Raw genomic sequence first — 15,781 nt, forward strand, 5'->3', positions numbered from 1 at the left:
GTCACAAGTATAATAATGCTGCGAGCAACTCTCCTTCAATAAAATTAAAATGCATGTGTTAACGTCGCATATAATTGCTGCAAGGTTAATCACCCTGTCCTCACACGATCTCAGGTTTAAAGGAACAAATTAATTACTATATCTTCTACATAAACCTTACTGCTTTCCATGCTAGAAGAAAGATAAAGAAATTTCCAGGTATCTCTTTGCAGGTTCAGGAAGCAAATGTCGCTCTGTGCAGTTGTTATCCTTGATTCGCCAATTAAACTGTCCATACGTTATTTAGTCACCTGCCTACTTTATTCACTTCCAAAGGACACAGTCTTTTTTCCTCTTCCTTTTTCTGTTGTAAATTGTGACAATGCTGATTGAGTGTGTTACCTTGATGATGCCCCTGATATGCATTTTGGCGATCATCTCTGCAGTGTAGAGGAACATCAGCAGCGTATCAAAGGCAAACGTGACATACTGCAGGGGTGGGTGGTGCTCAAAGGTCTTAGGTGTATTCATACACACCGAAATGACACTGATTATGGCACAGGCCCGCAGGAGAGAATGAACCCACTGAGGACAAAGAACACAATCTGTTTTAGAGAATGGAACATCCTCATAGTTTCAGTTTTACACCTTTTCCTAATTGAGCGAGTACACTACACTCTCAGAAATAAAGATACAAAAGCTGTCACTGGGGTGGTACCCTTGCAAAATGTACACTTTTGTATCTTATTTACCCCCTAAAGGGTGAATATTCATAACTAAAATGTGTACATATTTGTACCTTTATGGTACATTTCACTACATTTTGAAACGGTACCACCCTAGTGACCGGTTGCATACCTTTTTTTAAGAGTGTAGTGTCTGTTGTGATTTGTGTGCTATAAGTTTTCTTATGCCAAACAAATATTCAGTGAAATTTTTATCTCTGCTATACAGTAGAATATTTTCAATAAACAGAATATTTTCAATGAATAAATGTGACCCTGGAGCACAAAACCAGTCATAAGCAGCATGGGTATATTTGTAGCAATAGCCAACAATACATTGTATGGGTCAAAATTATCGATTTTTTTTAATGCCAAAAAATCATTAGGATATTAAGTTAAGATCATGTTCCATAAAGATATTTTGTAAATTTCCACCTGTAAATATATCAAAACTTAATTTTTGATTAGTAATATGCATTGCTTCATTTGGACAATTTTTCTCCAAAATTTTTTTTTTTTGCAACATCAGCTTCCAGATTTTCAAATAGATTTGAAAAAATTGACCCTTATGACTGGTTTTGTGGTCCAGGGTCACAAACGTCAATCTCAGGGTTTCTGCAGACATGCACAAGTTAAATTTAAGACTTTTTAAGACCTTTTTAATACCACCTTATATAAAATGTAAGACCTAAACCTGTAATGGAAATACACATTTTATTACATACATATATGTAATATTTAATGTGTAAAAATTTAAAAGAAAACGAAATATCATTGCTGTAATAAATGATATTTATTTCTACGGTATACAGTGAAATTTTCATGTCAGCAGACAATATTCCATACAAAATATCCCCGCAAAATAACTGCATCAATTAGATTTTTGGTGGAGTAAACAATTTATTCTGAAGCAATATTTTCATCAGTGTTTTACATACTTAAATCTGCATATTTACCTTTACAAAGGCCTATTTTTAAACTTTTTTAGATGTATGCATCATCTTTCATGTCAAATTATTACAATTTATCAATACATTCAATGTACACTATAGAGCTGCTACATATCAGATGAAATAATTTACACTGCAAATAACAATAATTACAACTACAATAAATAATGTTATGAGATTGTTTTAAATGCATTTATGAGTATACAAATAAGAAATGTTGAGGGGGAAAATGCATACTTTTCAACATACTTCTCAACAAAGACACTTAATGAGTGAGTCATTGAGTCATTCATTCAACTGATTGAGTGTTTTATCATGCTGCTATCTTAAGGACTTTCGTGGACAGCTGACTCCTAAAGTAGCCATTTTTCTATAAGTGTGCATCATCTTTTGAGTCAAATTACATTTAATCAGTGAATTAGAATAATAAGACATTTGGGCTGTTACCAAGCAAATGAAATCAGTATCAACAAAATTCATCTTTGCAATCCAGACATAAGCTGCACTTGAAGAGGCATTTAGATTTATTTACACACAGTTTAATGCAGGACATGAATGCATTTAACCTGATGATACAAATGCATAAATAATCTTTTGATATATTAAACATAAAACATTGAATACTGATATTTGAAATAATTAAAAAAATGAAAAGATACTTTAAAAGTGAAATTAAAATGGCCAGTAGGTGGCAGCAAGTCACTGTTAAGTGAGTCATTGCAATTTAACTGAATCATTTAAACAGTTGATTCATTCAGGAACAAAACGCTGGCATGTTGCTCAGAGACGCAAAACAGCGCTGTGGCTTTGTTTGGAATTATTTTTGTTGGCGAAATAGTGCAAAAACAGGCAATATGGTGTCTAAAACGTAAGTCTCTTTATAAAACTTCTAGTTTATTGAACTGTTGTAAAAAAACAATATCACAATTGTATATGGTAATTTTTGGAGAAAAAAGGCACTCTTCCGTGTGAACTTGATTAACTATATGAAGTGGTATAAATATACACATTTTCTGCCCCCATGTCTTGAATTTGTGATCATTCTGAATGTATTTTAATAGACTGAATCATGCAGTGATCAGGCAGAGCACACTCTAAATGCGCACGCGCACTAGACTTCACGTAATGCATGCACTCTGTAGGTGTTTTGAATGTTTTTTTTGCGTCATGAGAATATTGAGCAAAATAGTCATGTCATGGTGTTAACTATATCATGTTATGAATAAACTAAACATTTCTTCTGAATTTATGTGTGCTGTCACGCTCATTTGTTCTGAAGTCTCGAGACAAACAGAGTAAGCCTCAGTGCGACCTTGTATTCTGTATTCTGCTAACTTACTGCAATTCTCTCTGATGACGCAGTAACTTACCGTGGGGAAGAAAAAATCTTCGGTCTGTCCAATGATTGTAAACAGTCATTAGGTCCGTCAGACTGAAGATATTTTAGCGGTAATGAGACCAAAAATATTTAAGACCCATTGAATCCGAATTTAAGACATTTTAAAGGGGTCATATGATGCAATTTAAAGCTTTCCTTTCTCTTTGGAGTGTTACAAGCTGATTGTGCATAGATAAGATCCCTGAAGTTGCAAAGACTAAAGTCTCAAAAGAGATATTCTTTATCAAAGTTAAGACTCTGCCACACCCCCCTAAAACGGCTCGTTCTAACACGCCCCCCCATATCTACCTCACTATGTGGAAATATTTGCATAATGCCACCCAAATGTGCAGCAAAGAAAGAAGGCGTGGTTTCAGTAACCGCAGTTAGTGTTGAAGCAGAAAAATAATGTGTTTTTTGAACATTAAAGCATGTCAACATATTCTGTTACACCAAATACACAAAATAATGATCTTTAAATAGCATCATATGACTTGGAAAATAGTGCACAAGATGAGCTACATTTATAATAGTTTTTTGTCCTTTTTGTATCTTGAAAGTTTCTGGTCAGTGTATACTTTTGTTAAATGAAAAAGAGAGAACATTATTCAAAACGCCATTTGTGTTTAATGAAAAAATAAATACAGTTTTGGAATGACAATAGTGTAAGTGAAATAATTTAACTGAACTACTCATTTATGAGTTATGAGGATTTTAGACCAATGAGATTTTAATGTGGGTGGGGCTAAACCAAGACGAGAATAGGATTTTGGACCAATGAGATTTTAATGTGGGTGGGGCTAAACCAAGATGCCGTGAAAATGTCTTGAATGCTGGATACTGGGTGCTATTTTTAACTTCAATGTGCTTCTTGTATCAGCTGCTTTCAGTTATTTTAGCTATACAAAAACAGCCAGTTATACTGGTTGATAATGCAAACTGTTATTTGTTATCATATTATTTTAATGTAATAGTGTAATCATAAACACACTGGTTTATAGTGCAAATAGTATTACTGTTTCCTGCACTTTCTAATTCTTCTAGTTATTTACCTATAGCAAATAATGAATCAGAAGTCTCACACAAAGGAAACAGCTTACTGAAAATAAGGTGGATATATGACTGGTTTGGACAAAATAATAATAATAATAATAATAATAATAATAACATGGAATAAATGTGTCCTATTTTATTTAAATTGCACCTGGTTCGGACAAGGTTTTAGCTTGTTAATTATGTATTATGTATTTTGGGAGTATGTGTGGGTCACAAATTATTGTGAAGAAGAGCCACATGGTAAGGTTTCAGAGAATTGTTCACATACTGGTTTGTTGATCCAAAGTATGTCTGCACTGTCTGTCAGTGTTTCATCTGGCCCAAAGTCGGTCATAGGCTGGGCCTCAACCCGCGAGCTCTGCTTCCTCTTCAGCATGCTTGGGCTCGCTGTGCTATAGAGAGAGTGGATCTGGAAGACAAAAGCACATCGACCACAAATGCTAACTTAAACCACACATCAGCCAAAGCTTAAAATCAGTTTGTAGCCATTGGATTTATTCTTTATTAGATGCTACCTCTACATGTGCTCTAAGCATTAGAAAATAAAAAGAGATTTAGTTTGGGAAAAAAGCAAAATAGCTTATAACAGGCTAAATGCTAATTACTATAATTTTGTGGCATTAAAAAACACCTCAGAGGAAGTGTCATATCAAAAGTCCTAAGCACAGAAATATCTAGTAACTACAGCATGCAAGCAGATTTGAGCTATGTGTTCATTGTGGCTGTACAGTACAGCATGAGGACACAGCTCTGAATGGTACCAGACAGTATGTATTGTAGTGTTGCACAGCCACCATTAAACACAATCAAGCATATGATGTACATAAAACATAGACTGTTGACTTGACATAGAAATAACGACTTACCTTCTGCAAAGATCACACTGGATCTTCAGCGCAACACAAACGACAGGCGACCGATAATGAGACTGCATAATATTGGCACTAGAGCCATTCTTACCGAGGACAATAATAAAACATGGATATCACACACTCACTGAAACAAAGCGCACATACCAACGGGAAAAGTAAAGCTGAAATTGCTCCAGCACTGCACATAACATGCGATCAGGCATACCCTGTAAATAACACAAAACAGTTAGTCAACATGGCATATGGTGTACCAAACGGGTACAATTAAATCGACAAATAATGTCCACCACATCAGACAAGGCATATGCGCAACACTGAGTGGCGGAGTCATGGACGGATGGGATTGTGGGACCAGGTTACTCACGGTCAGGCTCCTCATTGGTGCATTCATCCCCGGCATAGTGAGGAACTGAATTCAATACGAAAGACGGCTGATCGGTGGAGTCGAGGTCTATCCTGCAAGAATATCATTAGCCATTTATTCTTATTTATAAAGGAGTCCCGTCAATGAATGCTGCATCACACAACAGCTGAAAGCTTGACCTTTACATGTGATATCAACACAAAAGGAACAAATCCACTCCAGCGAACTGTCACTTCCAGTAAGGTCAGACGGGCCTTCGTGCGTCAAACATCATATAACATGACAAAGAGCTTTTCTGGATTTGGTAAAAATTTCAAAGAACATGAATTATACTACATCAAGGTCATTCGAAGGGCAGTTCGGAACAATGGCAAGATTCAAAATTAAAGTGTGTGCTGTCTGCCAGTAAAAACATTTGTTACAATTTGAAGCCTACAATGGAACGTTGAATCTTAAAAGTTTTTACATTTATGTCAAGAACATAGTGGTCTCCTCAGAACAGCTTCTATGTAGTCACAGACAATTTGCAAAGTATTTGCTACAGTTAGCATACAGTATGTTGATAGGGGTTTGAAGACAACTGAAAACAAAATTACAGGGTGTAAGTGCAGTAATGTAGGAGTAAGTTGCAGAAGACTACAATTAGTTTCACTTTTACAGAAAGGACTATTTGCCTAAAGGCAGGATGCAATCACTACACACTTTAATAGTGGCTGGTGTCGTGAGTTTTTAGGCTAGTTTGTTACATAAGCAGTTTGTGTTTTAGATTAGATTGTATAGGCTATGAGAAGGATAATTATTGCCCCCAAAGGCATTTTTGTTTCTAAAATTTGCTACAGAATATAAAGCAGTATACAGTATACTGTAGCACAACTGATTAGATTGGATATCCAATCCCAACTTCATATTTTCATTTGATCTAAGAACTACAGAAAATAGACATATAGAATGAATAATATATACACATTCTCTGTGTATGTGTAAATTCTTACTACTAAAGTTGTGCCAAACACAAAAATGCATCAAATTTATATCCATTTTATTAATGTGTACAGCACTAATAACCAGAACAATACTACTTTTCATTCATGATGGATTTTGAACAAAAGGCTAGGCTGTAAACCCACAACCAGTGTCAGAAATTAACCAGAGCTGAGGGCAAAGGTAATTAAACAAATAAAAATAAATGTCTTGGAAATTTGTGCTGTAGTGAATTTATCTGTTGTGTTTTAACATTTGATATACTTTTCATATTATTTTTTGTAGACCTAGTCATACCAACCATCCATCCAGAGTGTCTGTCCTTTCATGGAGAAAAAGAAAAGTCCTAAAATAAGGGTGTAATTATGAAATTAAACATTCCGAACAACTCTAAAAACCTGCTACAATTATATCATAAAAATATAATATACCCTGAGCTGTTGTGACAGCTCAGGGTATAATCAAACAGAGACTGTAAAATTATAATATATTATTTTAGCAAAGCATGTGTTCCGTTAAGATATGTTATTGCTTACAGCTACTTTTGTGTTTAAAAAAAGGAGGAAAATCAATCTCAGTGGGCAAATACTGTTTATGACACTGGTTGCTACTACATAATTCCTGGTGGGGACTCCCTAAAATTAAATCAATAAAGTATTTATCTTTCCCTATCTGTCTCTCTTCATGTTAAGCCTCTCAGTTCTGTGTTTTTACCAACAACCACCTAGACATTTTCAGATCCGCAAAATCAGTATCATTAATCTTAGGGTGATCCAAATAACACTGTACAATTATGCAATTTAACACCCTGCTTTTGTTTGACATACACAGCTATTCAACACAAGACCTCCATTTTTACAGACCACTGCCAAAAGCCACTTGTCTTCAAAAATGTATCACATGTAAAAGCAAAACAAACTGACTCGAAATCATGTCAGCATACTTAAGGCTACATGGCAGACCGGAACACAGTGACATCAGCCATGATACAAGAGCATCATGCAGGGAGATTCCTCCTGCTGCTACACGGTTACCATGGCAACAGATGAGAGCAGAGCTGCTGCCGCTATAGCTCTTGCTAAATAACCTCTTACGAGAAAACACACGAATTACATAAAATACAAAGGCATGTCGATTATGTCATTGTGTGCATTACTGTCTAAATTTGTCACAAGCGTATCCGAGAAGGTTTTCACTCAATGACAGCGCTGTATTTTTCAACAAAGGCCTTTTGACTGCGCAGTCGGTTGCATACACTTCCTGGTAGACGTGCAAACAAGACGAATAAAACAAAATAAACCACTTATCTGACACTCTAATCGAACTCACGTGTCGAAACGACAGGAAAAACGCTCTAAGACTTACCGGTTGTTGAAGTATCGCCGTTAATGCGGAGTACAGTCCATGACTCGTTGTATTGAGCTCGAGCTTCAGGCACAGCAGCCGCGCGACAGATGCTCACCGGACGCGTCGCGCGTGACCCGCTGCAGCACAGCGCGCAGGATGAGATCCCGCAGGCCTTGACATGTGTAACATATCGGTACTGAGAGAAACTAGTTTCTTATTATTTTAATGAATGTTAAATGTTGATAAAAGGACATTAAAATGAAAAACTTTGAAATATGAAATTGAATTTTAAGTCACTATTCTTGCATAAACATCAGCTTTGAACACAAAATACCAGAAACAACTAATAAGCCTATTGAATCGATTGTAATTTAACACGTCAACATATCCTTAAATTATCATCGGAAATAATAAATAATAGCTATTAATAATATAGATACGGACCGGGGCTAATTGTAACAAGAACTATATTATAGAAACTAGGTTGAGAATGTGTTTGAATTTTTTTTTTTTTTTTGCAATTTAAAAAACAAATGCAATAATGATATAACTCATTCCACATAATCTTAAATGACAGACGTCAAGTTGAACTCTATATTTATTTTCATAAATGTCAGAGGCAGGTCGTCACGTGTTTTAAATGTTAGAATTTTATCATTAAATTACATTTTTAATAAATGAGTAACACTTTCTTTTGGCCAAAACAAGTTTGATATTTACTATTTCACGAATAGGCTACTCGCAAATATTGCTTATATTATTATTATTAATATGTATTATTAATAATACATTGAAAAGCTACTAATTTGATCCGCAGTTAATGAATCCACTAAGTTTTCGTCGTCGAGTTTAAGTACGGAATACAGACGTTCTGAAAAAATGGCAATGACTGACAAAGTAATGCGATATGACCACCACAGTTATAAACATGGATTGAAATTATTTAACCAGTTTACCCCCTATTTAACCGTATACCAACCATTTAAAGTTGTTTTAAACCAAAATAATATCAAGTGGAAGTATCACCTGAACCATGTAGGGGCGGTGAGTTTTGTTTATGCTCACTGAAGAGGCCCTGTCCACACGAACGCAGTTATTTTTAAAACCGCAGCTTTTTCTACATGGTTTGGCCGTTCGTCCACATGCAAACACAGCATCAGACCACTGAAACCGAACATTTTTGAAAACGCCTGCCAGGGTGAAGATTTTCAAAAACTCTGGTTGCAGTTTTATCGTGTAGACAGCGAAACCGCAGTTTTTGGCTTGTGACGTCAGAGCATGCGCTGTTATCTCCGCCTACTGGAGACTTTTTCAGGCTTCTGATTGGCCAACATGGCTTTACGGTTCAGATTATAACGCCACCTGTTGGTTTGGCATGCTCTTGACAGTGATTCATAGCATGCGTTTGCGTTTTCATGTGGACGGAAATTTTTTTTTAAACGAAAGAAGGAAAAATACTGTTTATAAAAATACCCATGTAGGTGTGGACATGGCTAAGCTGTTGCTTTGAAACGCTCCCTCTTGAGCGTAGCCTACCTATGGATTTTCCATACGTGAAAACACTAGTTTTGTATTTTATTAAATTCTTTTACATTGGCTTGAGAAATGTGCACCTTTCCTAAATTGTCAAACTGTGTGTGTACTAAACGAAATAGAGCGCTTAGTAGAGGCGTGATTATTTAGTTACAGGTACAAGACACGTGCTAAATTTAGATGCCCAAGACTGCAAACAGGAAGTGCTCATGTATCTTTACAGTCCTTTTGTAAATTGAAACGAACCTGGGTTATCTTTGCTCTGAGGTTCCTTGTGAAATTGATATAAAAAGGGATATGTAATTTTGCTTAATTTGCTTGTCATTTGATTCTTCAGATTGTAACCAATTGTCTCCAATTTATATTTTATGTTCTGTTTTTATAATAATTGTTACAGCAAATCCCCTTTTAAAAGGACAGTACTGCAGAGATATGTAAAGTAAAATCATCATTTATCTTTATGAACAACTGTTTTGAATTACAGTGATAAAGTTTTCTTTTTTGGCACTTTATGTTTTACTCCTGCCTTTGCGCAGAGAGTAACAACTAATCAAAGGCATTCATAGAGCGCTGTTGGCCTCTGAAGCATTCAAGCTGGATTTGGCCAGCCCGTTCTCCCTCTGTTTTGGAAAGTGGAAATTCCTGAAGGCACTTCACTTCAGGTTTCTTGTGGGGATATAAACATGCATGCAGAGACTTTGGTGAACTCCGTCTTAGTTTCCTTGCTTCTAATTTTGCTCTCTGCCGTTCAAGGAAGTTTACAGCAGTCGCTAAGGTGAGTTTAGCTGTCTGGTTTTTCAATCAGTTTGACTTTTTCACTGTGCAGCCACGTTTTGCTGACAGACTGGATTTTAACAGACAGGGGAAAGTTTGCTGTTGTGTAGTCACAGCTACAAAACTAGTCCAAGGTTTGTAGATTTCTATCTTAAGCTTTTTGCTATTCTTTCTTTTTCCATTCTTTACAGCAATGGGAATGTGCCTGCAATGTTTTATTTGTTCTATTTAGTGCCCCTTTAAGCCAGTTTTTACCTCACATAACATACAGTATTTCCTTAAAATCAGAAACATATGCATATGCTTTTTGATCTCTTGTTATAGTTTTGGCTAAGGTCCACAGTTTTGACAAATTACTTAAGTGTTTTATACATAGCAGGTGCACATTCACCCTAATGTGTACCACAATGCATGTTTATGTATGCTCTCGCTGCATTGCACATAATCAGACATAGAGACTGAATCAGAGTGAATATGCTGTTGTGGCTGACAGACTTGTTCCATGTAAGTGCAACCATACCAAGCCCCTGAACAGTGTTTGCTTGAAAAAAAAAGTGTATTTTTATTACCCTGTAATGTGAGAAAGGCCAACTGCAGAGACGAGAAGCAGGAGTGGTATGTAAGAACGCTACCAAATGAAACATTTTTCACAGGGGAACTCGGGTGGGAAAATAATAAACAGTGGAATACAGTCCACCGTTTGTTTTCAGTAGGTTTGTAATGAAATTCTTGTTCTTGAGTTTGACAGCATTTTCTTTTTAGACACTTTACCAGTATACACTGCAATATACTCTTTGATTATATTATTGTCCTCAAATGTACAGAAACTTAAGATTATTTTTATTGCTTCCCAATTCAGATCTTCTAGCAGATGCAGTTGTATGGACAGTGTCTAGACACGAGTTTGCTGTTGTCTTTGGGACTGAGTACTAGCAGAATCATACCTTATGAGTCATGGCTCCATTTGAATTCCACATGACCTGTTTTATAGTGTTATTTTTCTAACAGGTCTTTTTGTTATCTTTAAATATTAGCTCAAAAGCGTACAAGGAGATATATACAGGAAATCTGCCAAAATTGTATCCATTGCATGGCCCATCCTTAGAAACCAAACTAAATTTTTCCTTCAGAAAGCAAGAGGGAGTCTGGTTGTCATTACTGGTGAAAGGAAGGATTGCAAACCACCACCCACCCATCCACCATCTGGCATATGTTCACCTACAGGGGAAGAACAGAGGTTTGATGTGGAAGGCAAAGGTCACAGGGTGAATGAACACTTGTGTCTTGCAGGCAGGTGGGTGGAGAGTGTAAGATCTCCCCTGAATCATCACTGAGGCGCTGTCGGACCCCCGACGGTTTGATCTGTAGTGGGAGAGGTGAGTGTGAGTGCGGGATTTGCATATGCCAAGTCACGGAACCCGGAACGTTCTATGGACCGCGTTGTGAGTGCCATGACTGGATCTGTCCGACATATGATGGGAAGACCTGTGGAGGTAAGAGCTGTCTCACACTCTCCCAACATAGCATTCCCACTTAGTCCTTCACTTACTTGTGAAAGTCATGATTCAATATCAAGTGTCTTCTGAAGAAAAAAAAAAGGTTTTGTAGACGTGTGCAAGACACACATTCAGCTTCAGTAAAGGCCTTTGATGTTCCATCCAATATTGTGTCATTAGCTACATGGTCTCATTTGAATTTCACAGTGCTTCTATTCAGCCAAACACAGCCAGTTTCAAAGGAGCCTGTTTGGATGCCATGTTCTGTAGCAACCCTCTTTTTTAAAAGATTTTGCAGACACTGCTTCAAAGGATAATTTTCACCGATACTTCCTTTACTGTGTTGAATGTAATTTCAGTAGTTTCCACTGGATGGTGAGTGTGTGCAAAATTTGCTGCGAGTCCACAAAATTATTAGCAGAGACTCCTGAACAGGGTTGGGGAGTAACGGAATACATGTAACGGCGTTACGTAATCAGGATACGAAAATCTAGTAACTGTAATCCGTTACAGTTACATCAAAAAACAAAGTATTCAGATTACAGTTAAATGTTGTAAAAAGTGGGAATACTATCAGGATTACATTTGTTTAATTTAAAATTAAATAAATGAGTATTTTGACATAACGCTATATATTTAGCGCTGCGTCATCATAGTTCCTGGTAGAGCCCTGCACGGGCCTCAAATATAGGCCTTAGCCCGGCCCGTGTCCGACAGCTTATCAGAATTACTGGCCCGAGCCCGTCTTTTTTCCCCCTTCTCCCAAAACAGCTACTGTTTCAGCTATTAAAATAGTTAAGTTTTGTATGTAATGGCAAAGTGATTATATTTCGTTTAGTTTTTTTATTAAGTTAATTTAGAAAAACGTTTGGAGCATTCTTTTGTTCGTTACAAGTTTTTGGTTTTTAAAGTAACGACCAAGCGGCCAGCGGCAGACAGTGAGCCTATATGTTTGATCAATTTAGCCTTCTCAAATCATCACGACTTGCCTAAAATAAAATCTATAGATATAAAACAGTTCAAGCATATTTAAACATTAAATCTAGACAAATGTGTGCTGTATCCAATCGTTTGTGCGGAGAGTGCAAGCTAAAATGCTTTGCAGGACACGGAGGCGCCAGCGCAATCACTTGCATTTTCTTTTTCAATGGATACGCCGTCATTTTTGCTCATAAAGGTAAGAGTAGCCTAATACATCATTCGGAACTGTAAAGGGTCTACTTTTATTTGTGTGCACTCACAATATCAACAAAGCGCTGTGCTTTTATAAAATAAAGAATATAAACATGATGCGCTTTCTGCCGTCTCGTCTTGAACAAGAGCGCTTCACATAAATTACCTCACAGACATGATAAATATATTTATAGTAAGCTTAAAATGACCACTTAACGAAATAAAACAAATCGAAAACCTTACATTATAATCATAATCCGTAAAGATGCACTTCTCTCTAAATGCGCGTCTAATGTGGAGATGGCGAGTCAGGATCGTCATCTTCATCCTTGCGACACCGACTCAGAAAACACTAGTTTATTAGTAAATAATTCAAATATCTCCTTACTATTTCCCCCTGACACATTCATAGTAATTGCTTTTGATGGGACTTTGCGGCAAGCTTTAGCCTATTGCGTGCATTTGAACGCAGATCTCTTCAGCTGAGCAGACGGCACACATGCTGCTGCTGTGGGACACTAAACACCGTCGAGCTGCTCTTGACAGTCGCGATAGCACGGCACGGCCTCATGTTGTTTTCACCAGCGCGGCAATTTTTTCATCACTAATTGATGGATTTCTAAAATATAAAAATAAGGAGAAGCCTAAAACAGGCCCGAGGCCCGGCCCACGTCTGAACTATGGCGTCAAAATGGACCCGAAGCCCAGCCCTAGGGGCGTGAAAAAGGGCTCTAGTGAAATGCAGGGCTCCAGTTTCTGGTTCTGTTGACACATGTTGACTCACGTGAGCCACCTGCTGGTGCGTGCGCAAATAACACCCGTCTACAATTATTCTCCTCAAACGGATGAATTAATTACAATGCTTCCTGCTGGGAAAAAAATTTCACAGTTATTTTGTTTTCAAAGAGGATAAAGGAAATAACATAGTTGTACAGCGTAAGCTATACATGAAGACTCTTGCTTTAACAAAGGCTACTCAAACAGTTGGAACATTTGCAGGTACGAGTCCGACTAGCATGGAAATCCTCATGTTAGCTCAAAGTTACTGATTTAAGATTCCATGGTGTGCATGACTGCAGTTGTAAGTTTTCTAGCGGAAAATGAGCCTGAAAATGTAGAAATTAATATGAGAGTCCCCACACCCCGCCCGGATCAGTCAATTAAATAAAGAAAGATAGCATTTCACATGCATTTCGACATGTAGGCTTAAAATAGACTAATCTGTATATGGTGTACATTTTTCAATGTTGTGTATAAACTATATTTATTTTTACTTGTACGCTAAATAAATAAAATAATGATAAAAAAACCTGTAATACTAAACTATATAGCCACTAGATGTCTGCATATGCTTTTATATAAATATACGGGCTGTAATATCTAGATGGTGAAACAAGACACGATTTTTTATATATTCAAATAGTTTTTACTATAGTTTTTATTAGTTTTAATTTTAAAGTCATAGTTAAATAAAAGTACTTAGATATTGCTTTTTTGACTTATTTACATATGTCACTTGAAGTAATCCAAAAGTAATCAGATTACATTACTTTTATATTGTGGTACTTCAATTACTGAATACTTTTTTAATGAAGTAATTTGTAACGGAATACATTTTAAAAGTAACCCTCCCAACCCTGCTCTTGAATAACCTGATGTAAGGGAACCAGGTCAATTTAGCTCAAAGGGAATCATTTAAGATTTTAAAGGGAATTTGGACAGAATCACTGTTTTACGGCTGATCACTGAGTCGGTCAGCGATTCATTGAACGAGCCGTATAACATAAATTCTGCAATGGACATTAAAATCCAAAGTATAGTGAAAACACTATTTATTTGCTCAGTAACCAGATTGGCAGTTTAAGACATTAACTTGTAAGCACAAAACACAAGATACTTCTCTTTTCAATATGAATAAGGCTTTATTGGATAAATCTAAGACAATATGAACTAATCTAACACATAAACACACGCACTCACACATTCATACAAGTTGCAGGAAGAGAGAAAGTGAAGAAAGAATGAGTTTAAGAGAATGAAAATGTGACATCCCAAGTTTATAGCAATATGTGCAATTGCATAGACCTGAACAACCATCAATCACTTAATCAACCCTCACATTGAGTTCCTCTGGGAAGCCAATTGTTGGGTGTTGGCTGAGGATGCGGAGTTGTGGGCTAGTTGAAGTTTTGAGGTGGACACAGACTCGAGGTGAACTCTGAGACACGGCGTTAACTTAACTAAAAACTTAACTCAGAACACTAAACCCTCAATGGAAAGAAAAGAAACTAATGTAGAAGCCAGCAAGAAGAGTGACGAGACTAGATGGTGTTTCTCCTCATGGTTTTAGAGGAGCAGCTGGCGTGTAAGCCAGAGCACACTCAAAGAGTGCTAAAAAGCAGCGTCAAAACATGGTAAAAGGCAAGGAAAAAACCTAAAAGCATGACTAAAAGCAGTGGCTAAAAGTGATGACTAAAAGCATAATTTGATGGTGTCCTGAGTATTTAAACATGGCTGTTGGACACACCCCAAATGGTGTCTTGACAAATTAGACAATGTCTAAACATAAATCAGACAATATTAGACAAAATTAGACAATAAACATAAATCATATATATACATATAAATCATAAATATACACAATATACACACACACACTATATTGCCAAAAGTATTGGGACACCCTTTTATAATGAACAGGTTTGACTACTTTAGTAATTTCTATGAGTATAAACTTTATGTTAAAGCATATAATGATATTCTGGGGAATTGTGTGCTTCTAATTTTATAGCAACAGTTTGGACTGGACCCTTTTCTATTCTAACATGACAATGCATCTGTGTATAAGGCAAGGTTCAAAAAGAAATGATTGATTCAGTCAGTGTGGAAGAACTTGACTGGTCTGCATAAAGCCAAGTCCTAATCCCAGCTGAACACTTCTGGTGTGACTTTAAATGCAGACTTTGAGACAAAAACTCATCACCAAACATCAATGACTTGTACATGCACTATATGGACAAAAGTATTGGGACACCCCCTTCTTTAGAACTGAAAAAGGCACTTCCAACACTGTGGCAACAAAGATGGAAACATAATTTGTGTATTTAAAAATTGTAATTCCATCTCTGTTGCAACAGTTTTGGAAGTGTCTAA

The 15,781-nt window shown here is 36.6% G+C and overlaps 2 protein-coding genes across 2 annotated transcripts in view; one reads left to right on the forward strand and one right to left on the reverse strand.

Annotated features, from left to right (window-relative positions):
• LOC107569973 (sodium leak channel non-selective protein) overlaps nucleotides 1–7,745 on the reverse strand; it is a 115,485-nt gene extending 107,740 nt beyond the window's left edge. The window contains exons 1-5 of the mRNA XM_016256153.1: nucleotides 7,671–7,745; nucleotides 5,325–5,411; nucleotides 5,105–5,166; nucleotides 4,357–4,497; nucleotides 382–564 (exon numbers count right to left, since the gene is read on the reverse strand). Coding sequence (XP_016111639.1) covers nucleotides 382–564; nucleotides 4,357–4,497; nucleotides 5,105–5,146 — 366 coding nt within the window. The 5' untranslated portion in view covers nucleotides 5,147–5,166; nucleotides 5,325–5,411; nucleotides 7,671–7,745. The remainder of the gene's footprint in view (nucleotides 1–381; nucleotides 565–4,356; nucleotides 4,498–5,104; nucleotides 5,167–5,324; nucleotides 5,412–7,670) is intronic.
• A 2,029-nt stretch (nucleotides 7,746–9,774) lies between these two features.
• Nucleotides 9,775–15,781, forward strand: part of LOC107569583 (integrin beta-like protein 1) — a 66,202-nt gene continuing 60,195 nt past the window's right edge. Inside the window, exons 1-2 of the mRNA XM_016255703.1 lie at nucleotides 9,775–9,960; nucleotides 11,250–11,452. Coding sequence (XP_016111189.1) covers nucleotides 9,869–9,960; nucleotides 11,250–11,452 — 295 coding nt within the window. The 5' untranslated portion in view covers nucleotides 9,775–9,868. The remainder of the gene's footprint in view (nucleotides 9,961–11,249; nucleotides 11,453–15,781) is intronic.

The sequence above is a fragment of the Sinocyclocheilus grahami genome, unplaced genomic scaffold (genome assembly GCF_001515645.1).
Source record: "Sinocyclocheilus grahami isolate Dianchi unplaced genomic scaffold, SAMN03320097.WGS_v1.1 scaffold28.1, whole genome shotgun sequence".
NCBI lineage: Eukaryota > Metazoa > Chordata > Actinopteri > Cypriniformes > Cyprinidae > Sinocyclocheilus > Sinocyclocheilus grahami.